This window comes from Ranitomeya imitator, chromosome 7 (assembly GCF_032444005.1).
Source record: "Ranitomeya imitator isolate aRanImi1 chromosome 7, aRanImi1.pri, whole genome shotgun sequence".
NCBI classification, from domain to species: domain Eukaryota; kingdom Metazoa; phylum Chordata; class Amphibia; order Anura; family Dendrobatidae; genus Ranitomeya; species Ranitomeya imitator.
In genome coordinates, this window is record NC_091288.1 from 218,492,120 (window position 1) to 218,505,846 (window position 13,727).

Below are 13,727 nucleotides of genomic sequence, written 5' to 3' on the forward strand. Positions count from 1 at the left end.
GCCCCCCGCAGGATGGATTAGTAATGTCTGCCCTGTATGGACTGTACATGTGTGCGCCCCCCGCAGGATGGATTAGTAATGTCTGCCCTGTATGGACTGTACATGTGTGCACCCCCCGCAGGATGGATTAGTAATGTCTGCCCTGCATGGACTGTACATGTGTGTGCCCCCGCAGGATGGATTAGTAATGTCTGCCCTGTATGGACTGTACATGTGTGCGTCCCCCGCAGGATGGATTAGTAATGTCTGCCCTGTATGGACTGTACATGTGTGCGCCCCCCGCAGGATGGATTAGTAATGTCTGCCCTGTGTGGACCGTACATGTGTGCGCCCCCCCCCGCAGGATGGATTAGTAATGTCTGCCCTGTATGGACTGTACATGTGTGCGCCCCCCGCAGGATGGTTTAGTAATGTCTGCCCCGTATGGACTGTACATGTGTGCGCCCCCCGCAGGATGGATTAGTAATGTCTGCCCTGTATGGACTGTACATGTGTGCGCCCCCCCCGCAGGATGGATTAGTAATGTCTGCCCTGTACGGACTGTACATGTGTGCGCCCCCCGCAGGATGGATTAGTAATGTCTGCCCTGTATGGACTGTACATGTGTGCGCCCCCCGCAGGATGGATTAGTAATGTCTGCCCTGTGTGGACTATACATGTGTGCGCCCCCGCAGGATGGATTAGTAATGTCTGCCCTGTATGGACTGTACATGTGTGCGCCCCCGCAGGATGGATTAGTAATGTCTGCCCTGTATGGACTGTACATGTGTGCGCCCCCCGCAGGATGGATTAGTAATGTCTGCCCTGTATGGACTGTACATGTGTGCACCCCCCGCAGGATGGATTAGTAATGTCTGCCCTGCGTGGACTGTACATGTGTGCGCCCCCCGCAGGATGGATTAGTAATGTCTGCCCCGTATGGACTGTAAATGTGTGCGCCCCCCCGCAGGATGGATTAGTAATGTCTGCCCTGTACAGACTGTACATGTGTGCGCCCCCCGCAGGATGGATTAGTAATGTCTGCCCTGTGTGGACTGTACATGTGTGCGCCCCCCGCAGGATGGATTAGTAATGTCTGCCCTGTACGGACTGTACATGTGTGTGCCCCCGCAGGATGGATTAGTAATGTCTGCCCTGTATGGACTGTACATGTGTGCACCCCCCGCAGGATGGATTAGTAATGTCTGCCCTGTATGGACTGTACATGTGTGCGCCCCCCGCAGGATGGATTAGTAATGTCTGCCCTGTATGGACTGTACATGTGTGCGCCCCCGCAGGATGGATTAGTAATGTCTGCCCTGTATGGACTGTACATGTGTGCGCCCCTGCAGGATGGATTAGTAATGTCTGCCCTGTATGGACTGTACATGTGTGCGCCCCCCCCGCAGGATGGATTAGTAATGTCTGCCCTGTATGGACTGTACATGTGTGCGCCCCCCGCAGGATGGATTAGTAATGTCTGCCCCGTATGGACTGTACATGTGTGCGCCCCCCGCAGGATGGATTAGTAATGTCTGCCCCGTATGGACTGTACATGTGTGCGCCCCCCGCAGGATGGATTAGTAATGTCTGCCCTGTGCAGACTGTACATGTGTGTGCCCCCGCAGGATGGATTAGTAATGTCTGCCCTGTATGGACTGTACATGTGTGCGCCCCCCGCAGGATGGATTAGTAATGTCCGCCCTGTATGGACTGTACATGTGTGCGCCCCCCGCAGGATGGATTAGTAATGTCTGCCCTGTATGGACTGTACATGTGTGCGCCCCTGCAGGATGGATTAGTAATGTCTGCCCTGTATGGACTGTACATGTGTGCGCCCCCGCAGGATGGATTAGTAATGTCTGCCCTGTATGGACTGTACATGTGTGCGCCCCTGCAGGATGGATTAGTAATGTCTGCCCTGTATGGACTGTACATGTGTGCGCCCCCGCAGGATGGATTAGTAATGTCTGCCCTGTATGGACTGTACATGTGTGCGCCCCTGCAGGATGGATTAGTAATGTCTGCCCTGTATGGACTGTACATGTGTGCGCCCCCCCCCCGCAGGATGGATTAGTAATGTCTGCCCTGTATGGACTGTACATGTGTGCGCCCCTGCAGGATGGATTAGTAATGTCTGCCCTGTATGGACTGTACATGTGTGCGCCCCTGCAGGATGGATTAGTAATGTCCGCCCTGTATGGACTGTACATGTGTGCGCCCCTGCAGGATGGATTAGTAATGTCTGCCCTGTATGGACTGTACATGTGTGCGCCCCCCGCAGGATGGATTAGTAATGTCCGCCCTGTATGGACTGTACATGTGTGCGCCCCTGCAGGATGGATTAGTAATGTCTGCCCTGTATGGACTGTACATGTGTGCGCCCCCGCAGGATGGATTAGTAATGTCTGCCCTGTATGGACTGTACATGTGTGCGCCCCTGCAGGATGGATTAGTAATGTCTGCCCTGTATGGACTGTACATGTGTGCGCCCCCCCCCGCAGGATGGATTAGTAATGTCTGCCCTGTATGGACTGTACATGTGTGCGCCCCCCGCAGGATGGATTAGTAATGTCTGCCCCGTATGGACTGTACATGTGTGCGCCCCCCCCCCGCAGGATGGATTAGTAATGTCTGCCCTGTATGGACTGTACATGTGTGCGCCCCCCCCCGCAGGATGGATTAGTAATGTCTGCCCTGTATGGACTGTACATGTGTGCGCCCCCCGCAGGATGGATTAGTAATGTCTGCCCCGTATGGACTGTACATGTGTGCGCCCCCCGCAGGATGGATTAGTAATGTCTGCCCCGTATGGACTGTACATGTGTGCGCCCCCCGCAGGATGGATTAGTAATGTCTGCCCTGTGCAGACTGTACATGTGTGTGCCCCCACAGGATGGATTAGTAATGTCTGCCCTGTATGGACTGTACATGTGTGCGCCCCCGCAGGATGGATTAGTAATGTCCGCCCTGTATGGACTGTACATGTGTGCGCCCCCCGCAGGATGGATTAGTAATGTCTGCCCTGTATGGACTGTACATGTGTGTGCCCCCGCAGGATGGATTAGTAATGTCTGCCCTGTGCAGACTGTACATGTGTGTGCCCCCGCAGGATGGATTAGTAATGTCTGCCCTGTATGGACTGTACATGTGTGCGCCCCCGCAGGATGGATTAGTAATGTCCGCCCTGTATGGACTGTACATGTGTGTGCCCCCGCAGGATGGATTAGTAATGTCTGCCCTGTATGGACTGTACATGTGTGCGCCCCCCCCCCGCAGGATGGATTAGTAATGTCTGCCCTGTATGGACTGTACATGTGTGCGCCCCCCGCAGGATGGATTAGTAATGTCTGCCCTGTATGGACTGTACATGTGTGCGCCCCCCGCAGGATGGATTAGTAATGTCTGCCCTGTACGGACTGTACATGTGTGCGCCCCCGCAGGATGGATTAGTAATGTCTGCCCTGTGTGGACTGTACATGTGTGCGCCCCCGCAGGATGGATTAGTAATGTCTGCCCTGTATGGACTGTACATGTGTGTACCCCCGCAGGATGGATTAGTAATGTCTGCCCTGTGTGCCCCCGCAGGATGGATTAGTAATGTCTGCCCTGTATGGACTGTACATGTGTGTACCCCCGCAGGATGGATTAGTAATGTCTGCCCTGTGTGCCCCCGCAGGATGGATTAGTAATGTCTGCCCTGTATGGACTGTACATGTGTGCGCCCCCGCAGGATGGATTAGTAATGTCTGCCCTGTATGGACTGTACATGTGTGCGCCCCCCGCAGGATGGATTAGTAATGTCTGCCCTGTATGGACTGTACATGTGTGCGCCCCCGCAGGATGGATTAGTAATGTCTGCCCCGTATGGACTGTACATGTGTGCGCCCCCCGCAGGATGGATTAGTAATGTCTGCCCTGTATGGACTGTACATGTGTGTGCCCCCGCAGGATGGATTAGTAATGTCTGCCCTGTATGGACTGTACATGTGTGCGCCCCCCCCGCAGGATGGATTAGTAATGTCTGCCCTGTATGGACTGTACATGTGTGCGCCCCCCGCAGGATGGATTAGTAATGTCTGCCCTGTATGGACTGTACATGTGTGCGCCCCCCGCAGGATGGATTAGTAATGTCTGCCCTGTATGGACTGTACATGTGTGCGCCCCCCGCAGGATGGATTAGTAATGTCTGCCCTGTATGGACTGTACATGTGTGCGCCCCCGCAGGATGGATTAGTAATGTCTGCCCTGTATGGACTGTACATGTGTGCGCCCCCCGCAGGATGGATTAGTAATGTCTGCCCTGTATGGACTGTACATGTGTGTGCCCCCGCAGGATGGATTAGTAATGTCTGCCCTGTATGGACTGTACATGTGTGCGCCCCCGCAGGATGGATTAGTAATGTCTGCCCTGTATGGACTGTACATGTGTGCGCCCCCCGCAGGATGGATTAGTAATGTCTGCCCTGTATGGACTGTACATGTGTGTGCCCCCGCAGGATGGATTAGTAATGTCTGCCCTGTATGGACTGTACATGTGTGCGCCCCCGCAGGATGGATTAGTAATGTCTGCCCTGTATGGACTGTACATGTGTGTGCCCCCGCAGGATGGATTAGTAATGTCTGCCCTGTATGGACTGTACATGTGTGCGCCCCCGCAGGATGGATTAGTAATGTCTGACCTGTATGTACTGTACATGTGTGTGCCCCCGAAGTATGGATTAGTAATGTCTGCCCTGTATGGACTGTACATGTGTGCGCCCCCGCAGGATGGATTAGTAATGTCTGCCCTGTATGGACTGTACATGTGTGTACCCCTCCCCCCCCCTTATGGATTAGTAATGTCTGCCCTGTATGGACTGTACATGTGTGTGCCCCCGAAGTATGGATTAGTAATGTCTGCCCTGTATGGACTGTACATGTGTGCGCCCCCGCAGGATGGATTAGTAATGTCTGCCCTGTATGGACTGTACATGTGTGTGCCCCCGCAGGATGGATTAGTAATGTCTGCCCTGTATGGACTGTACATGTGTGCGCCCCCGCAGGATGGATTAGTAATGTCTGCCCTGTATGGACTGTACATGTGTGTGCCCCCGCAGGATGGATTAGTAATGTCTGCCCTGTATGGACTGTACATGTGTGCGCCCCCGCAGGATGGATTAGTAATGTCTGACCTGTATGTACTGTACATGTCTGTGCCCCCGAAGTATGGATTAGTAATGTCTGCCCTGTATGGACTGTACATGTGTGCGCCCCCGCAGGATGGATTAGTAATGTCTGCCCTGTATGGACTGTACATGTGTGTACCCCTCCCCCCCCCCTTATGGATTAGTAATGTCTGCCCTGTATGGACTGTACATGTGTGTGCCCCCGCAGGATGGATTAGTAATGTCTGCCCTGTATGGACTGTACATGTGTGCGCCCCCGCAGGATGGATTAGTAATGTCTGCCCTGTGTGCGCCCCCTGATGTCCCCTCCTCCTCCTGCGCTCGGTGCCCCCCGTGGTGCCGCTGTACACCTGTGGGTGGGTGTTGTTGCCCCCCAGCACTGAGCTCCGTCACGTCGTCGCTTTCTTCCCCTGCACTTTCCATTTTCAGTCAGGATTTGTCGTCATGGAAACACAAATAAGCCGATGACATCCGCAGAGAGACGGCTCCGGATTGGCCAATCACTATCTGTGCTGATGTCATAAATCTTTGCACCGCCCCCAGGTGACGTCACCGGAAGAGCCGCTACCTGCCCGGTGAAGGGTGGCTGCGGGGGGCGCGATGTTCTGAAGGACGACGGGAGGTGTGTGAGGGGTTAACAGGCGGGGGCGCGGCAGCGGCGGGGTTAACGGAAGCGGCTCCTGCAGGACTATGTAGAGCAGTGATCGGCCTCGTGTGTCTGCACCGCCCCCAGCCGCAGAGAAACCGGAGAAACCGGAGGAGCCGGGAAGGTAAGACGGCAGCCGCCATGTGTCAGCCTGGGCCCTCACCGCCGTGCACCGTGACTGGCAGCCTGTGCCCTCACCGCCGTGCACCGTGACTGGCAGCCTGGGCCCTCACCGCCGTGCACCGTGACTGGCAGCCTGTGCCCTCACCGCCGTGCACCGTGACTGGCAGCCTGGGCCCTCACCGCCGTGCACCGTGACTGGCAGCCTGGGCCCTCACCGCCGTGCACCGTGACTGGCAGCCTGTGCCCTCACCGCCGTGCACCGTGACTGGCAGCCTGTGCCCTCACCGCCGTGCACCGTGACTGGCAGCCTGTGCCCTCACCGCCGTGCACCGTGACTGGCAGCCTGTGCCCTCACCGCCGTGTACCGTGACTGGCAGCCTGTGCCCTCACCGCCGTGCACCGTGACTGGCAGCCTGGGCCCTCACCGCCGTGCACCGTGACTGGCAGCCTGTGCCCTCACCGCCGTGCACCGTGACTGGCAGCCTGGGCCCTCACCGCCGTGCACCGTGACTGGCAGCCTGTGCCCTCACCACCGTGACTGGCAGCCTGCCCTCACCGTGTACCATGACTGGCAGCCTGTGCCCTCACCGCCGTGTACCGTGACTGGCAGCCTGGGCCCTCACCGCCGTGTACCGTGACTGGCAGCCTGTGCCCTCACCGCCGTGTACCGTGACTGGCAGCCTGTGCCCTCACCGCCGTGTACCGTGACTGGCAGCCTGTGCCCTCACCGCCGTGTACCGTGACTGGCAGCCTGTGCCCTCACCGCCGTGCACCGTGACTGGCAGCCTGTGCCCTCACCGCCGTGCACCGTGACTGGCAGCCTGTGCCCTCACCGCCGTGCACCGTGACTGGCAGCCTGTGCCCTCACCGCCGTGCACCGTGACTGGCAGCCTGTGCCCTCACCGCCGTGCACCGTGACTGGCAGCCTGTGCCCTCACCGCCGTGCACCGTGACTGGCAGCCTGTGCCCTCACCGCCGTGCACCGTGACTGGCAGCCTGTGCCCTCACCGCCGTGCACCGTGACTGGCAGCCTGTGCCCTCACCGCCGTGCACCGTGACTGGCAGCCTGTGCCCTCACCGCCGTGCACCGTGACTGGCAGCCTGTGCCCTCACCGCCGTGCACCGTGACTGGCAGCCTGTGCCCTCACCGCCGTGCACCGTGACTGGCAGCCTGTGCCCTCACCGCCGTGCACCGTGACTGGCAGCCTGTGCCCTCACCGCCGTGCACCGTGACTGGCAGCCTGTGCCCTCACCGCCGTGCACCGTGACTGGCAGCCTGTGCCCTCACCGCCGTGCACCGTGACTGGCAGCCTGTGCCCTCACCGCCGTGCACCGTGACTGGCAGCCTGTGCCCTCACCGCCGTGCACCGTGACTGGCAGCCTGTGCCCTCACCGCCGTGCACCGTGACTGGCAGCCTGTGCCCTCACCGCCGTGCACCGTGACTGGCAGCCTGTGCCCTCACCGCCGTGCACCGTGACTGGCAGCCTGTGCCCTCACCGCCGTGCACCGTGACTGGCAGCCTGTGCCCTCACCGCCGTGCACCGTGACTGGCAGCCTGTGCCCTCACCGCCGTGCACCGTGACTGGCAGCCTGTGCCCTCACCGCCGTGCACCGTGACTGGCAGCCTGTGCCCTCACCGCCGTGCACCGTGACTGGCAGCCTGTGCCCTCACCGCCGTGCACCGTGACTGGCAGCCTGTGCCCTCACCGCCGTGCACCGTGACTGGCAGCCTGTGCCCTCACCGCCGTGCACCGTGACTGGCAGCCTGTGCCCTCACCGCCGTGCACCGTGACTGGCAGCCTGTGCCCTCACCGCCGTGCACCGTGACTGGCAGCCTGTGCCCTCACCGCCGTGCACCGTGACTGGCAGCCTGTGCCCTCACCGCCGTGCACCGTGACTGGCAGCCTGTGCCCTCACCGCCGTGCACCGTGACTGGCAGCCTGTGCCCTCACCGCCGTGCACCGTGACTGGCAGCCTGTGCCCTCACCGCCGTGCACCGTGACTGGCAGCCTGTGCCCTCACCGCCGTGCACCGTGACTGGCAGCCTGTGCCCTCACCGCCGTGCACCGTGACTGGCAGCCTGTGCCCTCACCGCCGTGCACCGTGACTGGCAGCCTGTGCCCTCACCGCCGTGCACCGTGACTGGCAGCCTGTGCCCTCACCGCCGTGCACCGTGACTGGCAGCCTGTGCCCTCACCGCCGTGCACCGTGACTGGCAGCCTGTGCCCTCACCGCCGTGCACCGTGACTGGCAGCCTGTGCCCTCACCGCCGTGCACCGTGACTGGCAGCCTGTGCCCTCACCGCCGTGCACCGTGACTGGCAGCCTGTGCCCTCACCGCCGTGCACCGTGACTGGCAGCCTGTGCCCTCACCGCCGTGCACCGTGACTGGCAGCCTGTGCCCTCACCGCCGTGCACCGTGACTGGCAGCCTGTGCCCTCACCGCCGTGCACCGTGACTGGCAGCCTGTGCCCTCACCGCCGTGCACCGTGACTGGCAGCCTGTGCCCTCACCGCCGTGCACCGTGACTGGCAGCCTGTGCCCTCACCGCCGTGCACCGTGACTGGCAGCCTGTGCCCTCACCGCCGTGCACCGTGACTGGCAGCCTGTGCCCTCACCGCCGTGCACCGTGACTGGCAGCCTGTGCCCTCACCGCCGTGCACCGTGACTGGCAGCCTGTGCCCTCACCGCCGTGCACCGTGACTGGCAGCCTGTGCCCTCACCGCCGTGCACCGTGACTGGCAGCCTGTGCCCTCACCGCCGTGCACCGTGACTGGCAGCCTGTGCCCTCACCGCCGTGCACCGTGACTGGCAGCCTGTGCCCTCACCGCCGTGCACCGTGACTGGCAGCCTGTGCCCTCACCGCCGTGCACCGTGACTGGCAGCCTGTGCCCTCACCGCCGTGCACCGTGACTGGCAGCCTGTGCCCTCACCGCCGTGCACCGTGACTGGCAGCCTGTGCCCTCACCGCCGTGCACCGTGACTGGCAGCCTGTGCCCTCACCGCCGTGCACCGTGACTGGCAGCCTGTGCCCTCACCGCCGTGCACCGTGACTGGCAGCCTGTGCCCTCACCGCCGTGCACCGTGACTGGCAGCCTGTGCCCTCACCGCCGTGCACCGTGACTGGCAGCCTGTGCCCTCACCGCCGTGCACCGTGACTGGCAGCCTGTGCCCTCACCGCCGTGCACCGTGACTGGCAGCCTGTGCCCTCACCGCCGTGCACCGTGACTGGCAGCCTGTGCCCTCACCGCCGTGCACCGTGACTGGCAGCCTGTGCCCTCACCGCCGTGCACCGTGACTGGCAGCCTGTGCCCTCACCGCCGTGCACCGTGACTGGCAGCCTGTGCCCTCACCGCCGTGCACCGTGACTGGCAGCCTGTGCCCTCACCGCCGTGCACCGTGACTGGCAGCCTGTGCCCTCACCGCCGTGCACCGTGACTGGCAGCCTGTGCCCTCACCGCCGTGCACCGTGACTGGCAGCCTGTGCCCTCACCGCCGTGCACCGTGACTGGCAGCCTGTGCCCTCACCGCCGTGCACCGTGACTGGCAGCCTGTGCCCTCACCGCCGTGCACCGTGACTGGCAGCCTGTGCCCTCACCGCCGTGCACCGTGACTGGCAGCCTGTGCCCTCACCGCCGTGCACCGTGACTGGCAGCCTGTGCCCTCACCGCCGTGCACCGTGACTGGCAGCCTGTGCCCTCACCGCCGTGCACCGTGACTGGCAGCCTGTGCCCTCACCGCCGTGCACCGTGACTGGCAGCCTGTGCCCTCACCGCCGTGCACCGTGACTGGCAGCCTGTGCCCTCACCGCCGTGCACCGTGACTGGCAGCCTGTGCCCTCACCGCCGTGCACCGTGACTGGCAGCCTGTGCCCTCACCGCCGTGCACCGTGACTGGCAGCCTGTGCCCTCACCGCCGTGCACCGTGACTGGCAGCCTGTGCCCTCACCGCCGTGCACCGTGACTGGCAGCCTGTGCCCTCACCGCCGTGCACCGTGACTGGCAGCCTGTGCCCTCACCGCCGTGCACCGTGACTGGCAGCCTGTGCCCTCACCGCCGTGCACCGTGACTGGCAGCCTGTGCCCTCACCGCCGTGCACCGTGACTGGCAGCCTGTGCCCTCACCGCCGTGCACCGTGACTGGCAGCCTGTGCCCTCACCGCCGTGCACCGTGACTGGCAGCCTGTGCCCTCACCGCCGTGCACCGTGACTGGCAGCCTGCCCTCACCGCCGTGCACCGTGACTGGCAGCCTGTGCCCTCACCGCCGTGCACCGTGACTGGCAGCCTGTGCCCTCACCGCCGTGCACCGTGACTGGCAGCCTGCCCTCACCGTGTACCGTGACTGGCAGCCTGTGCCCTCAGCTCCGTGTACCGTGACTGGCAGCCTGTGCCCTCAGCTCCGTGTACCGTGACTGGCAGCCTGTGCCCTCAGCTCCGTGTACCGTGACTGGCAGCCTGGGCCCTCACCACCGTGTACCGTGACTGGCAGCCTGGGCCCTCACCACCGTGTACCGTGACTGGCAGCCTGGGCCCTCACCACCGTGTACCGTGACTGGCAGCCTGGGCCCTCACCACCGTGTACCGTGACTGGCAGCCTGGGCCCTCACCACCGTGCACCGTGACTGGCAGCCTGGGCCCTCAGCACCGTGCACCGTGACTGGCAGCCTGTGCCCTCACCACCGTGCACCGTGACTGGCAGCCTGGGCCCTCACCGTGTACCGTGACTGGCAGCCTGTGCCCTCACCGTGACTGGCAGCCTGTGCCACCCGTATACACTGCCCCATGCTGTCAGTGCCTTCCGTATACACAGCCTTCTGCCACCCGTATACGCCGCCCCGTGCCGTCAGTGCCACCCGTATACACCGCCCCGTGCCATCAGTATACACCGCCCGATGCCATCAGCGCCACCCGTATACACCCCACCCCCCCGTGCCGTCAGCTCCTTCCGTATACACCGCCCCGTGCCGTCAGTATACACCGCCCGATGCCGTCAGCGTCACCCATATACACCACCCCGTGCCATCAGCGCCACCCGTATACACTGCCACGTGCCATCGGCGCCACCCGTATACACTGCCACGTGCCATCGGCGCTACCCGTATACACCGCCCCGTGCCATCAGTATACACCACCCCGTGCCATCAGTGCCACCCGTATACACCGCCCCGTGCCGTCAGCGCCATCCGTATTCCTCGCCCCATGGCCCATGATTCACTGTATCTCACGCGGGCCCTTCTTACTTCGGTGCCGCTTGACCCACATTTGCCAGAACCTGCACACATGGCGCTCACAGGGCCGGACCCCTGACATCCGCACCGTGACCCCATCACCCCCCAATCTGCTCCCTGATCCCTCCTCTCCGGAGATCGGGCCTCTAATGTTCTGCCCCATCACAACAGTCCCCATCTCCGCTTGCTGGCAGTGAACTCCCATTCTTCTCTGTATTGGACCTGGCTTTGACTAATTACTGGATACATTGTGACAAACCCTCTGCTGTGTGTGGCATGAGGTCTGTAGATTGGCCCCCAGGTGATTACTGGGAACGTTGGTGTTCGGGGGTCTCTGAGCGCTTTTGTTTTGTGTGATTTCACCTTTATTTTTGTGGCCGCAGGTTGTGAGAAGTGATCGATAGAAGCCGCAGATCCGGAGTGCCGCCTGCCCACACCCGCTCTATGCCCCTGCAGCTGCCCACCATGAATTTCCGCAGTCACCGGCTCCTGCGCCGCTCTCCTCCCCCGGCACCGACTCTGTCCACCAAACCCACGGCGGCGGGGGGAGCGTCCAGCTCCGGACTGTCCAGCCTCGGCAGCATCGCCCAGATCAGCCCGTGCCTCTACCTGTCCAGCGGGAATGCGGCGGGCAGCCGGCAGCTCGTCTACGCCCGCAACGTCACCTGCATTGTCAACGCCACCCTGGAGATTCCCAACTCCAACTGGCCGGACGTGGATTACATCAAGGTGCCCGTGCCGGACCTGCCCCACGCCCCGCTCGCCCTCTACTTTGATTCGGTGGCGGACCGCATCCACCAGAACGGGAAGAGGAACGGCAGGACACTGGTGCACTGTGTGGCGGGGGTCAGCCGCTCCGCCACGCTCTGCATCGCCTACCTGATGAAGTACCACCGCCTGTCCCTGCTGGACGCCCACCAGTGGGTGAAGACCCGGAGGCCGGTGGTGCGGCCCAACGCCGGCTTCTGGCAGCAGCTGATCCAGTACGAGAAGAAGCTCTTCGGTAAAAACACGGTGCGGCTCGTGCCATCTCCACTCGGACTCATCCCCGACATATACGAGCGGGAAACCCGCAACCTCATCCCCGTCTGGGGCTTCAGATGAGGTCGCTGCGACCACAACAAGGACAATCGCCAGAGACAATGGACGCCAAGACCCCACCTTAAAGGGACGGTCCAGAGTTCTATGAGCAAATCCCAATCTGCAACGTCCTACTATTTTAAGAACTCTGCTTGCCGTCTCCAAACTTGGAACATCTGAAGGTTTGTTACATTTGCATCCAGTCTCGAAGGTTACATCCAAACAATTGTCAGCAGCACAAATCCTGTCCAGATAGTCCGCTACAATGTATCGGTGCAGGTAAAAGCGAATCAGTCTGAGGCTGGACACATTGTAACAGACCCTCAGCTGGGAGAAGCATTGCCTTAGTAATGTTTCCCTTCTCCGTGACAGCAAGCAGAGATCTGAAAAATTTTGCGTCCGTTGTCTGGAGGAGGAGCGGCTTTATATTAATATGACGGCACAAATCTTCGCCCGCGCACCTGGTTCTGTGCCCCGTAAGGACATTGGCGGCGTGGGAGGTTGCAAAAGTCACTTTCTCTGCAGAGGGTGGCGGTTCGGGTCGCGGGGGGAGGCTGAGCATGCGGCTCGGGTCGCGGGGGGAGGCTCAAAAGGCGGGTCGCGGGGGGGAGGCTGAGGATGCGGCTCGGGTCGCGGGGGAAGGCTGAGGAGACTGCTCGGGTCGCGGAGGGAGGTGAGAAGGCGGCTCGGGTCGTGGGGGGAGGTTGAGGAGGCGGGTCGCGGGGGGCTCGGGTCGCGGGGTGAGGCTGAGGAGGCGGCTCGGGTCGCGGGGGGAGGCTCAGGAGGTGGCCTGGGTCGCGGGGGGAGGCTGAGGAGACTGCTCGGGTCGCGGAGGGAGCTGAGAAGGTGGCTCGGGTCGTGGGGGGAGGTTGAGGCGGCTCGGGTCGTGGGGGAAGGCTGAGGAGGCGGGTCGCGGGAGGAGGCGGCTCGGGTCGCGGGGGGAGGCGGCTCGGGTCGCGGGGAGAGGCTGAGGAGGCGACTCGGGTCGCGGGGAGAGCAGAGGAGGCGACTCGGGTCGCGGGGGGAGCAGAGGAGGCGACTCGGGTCGCGGGGGGAGCAGAGGAGGCGACTCGGGTCGCGGGGGGAGCAGAGGAGGCGGCACGGGGAGGAGGCTGCTCGGGTCGCGGGTGGGAGGAGACTGGTTGCGGGGGGAGGCTAAGGAAATGAGGCGGGTTGCGGGGGGAGACTGAGGAAACGGCTCGGGTCGCGGGGGGAGGCTGAGGAGACTGCTCGGGTCGCGGAGGGAGCTGAGAAGGCGGCTCGGGTCGTGGGGGGAGGTTGAGGAGGCGGGGGGCTCGGGTCGCGGGGTGAGGCTGCTCGGGTCGCGGGGTGAGGCTGAGGAGGCGGCTCGGGTCGCGGGGGGAGGCTCAGGAGGTGGCTCGGGTCGCGGGGGGAGGCTGAGGAGACTGCTCGGGTCGCGGAGGGAGCTGAGAAGGTGGCTCGGGTCGTGGGGGGAGGTTGAGGCGGCTCGGGTCGTGGGGGAAGGCTGAGGAGGCGGGTCGCG

At 62.4% G+C, this 13,727-nt stretch overlaps 1 protein-coding gene across 2 annotated transcripts in view; it reads left to right on the forward strand.

Moving 5' to 3' along the window:
- The window catches only part of DUSP14 (dual specificity phosphatase 14), a 59,796-nt gene extending 46,971 nt beyond the window's left edge, over positions 1 to 12,825 (forward strand). Inside the window, exons 1-2 of one of the 2 annotated variants that reach the window (XM_069735009.1) lie at positions 5,706 to 5,917; positions 11,527 to 12,825. In XM_069735009.1, coding sequence (XP_069591110.1) covers positions 11,588 to 12,247 — 660 coding nt within the window. In that variant the 5' untranslated portion in view covers positions 5,706 to 5,917; positions 11,527 to 11,587 and the 3' untranslated portion in view covers positions 12,248 to 12,825. Of the gene's footprint in view, positions 1 to 5,705; positions 5,918 to 11,526 lie in introns of those variants that run through there. The other variant, XM_069735010.1, reaches the window with a different exon arrangement.
- The last annotated feature ends 902 nt before the right edge of the window (positions 12,826 to 13,727 follow it).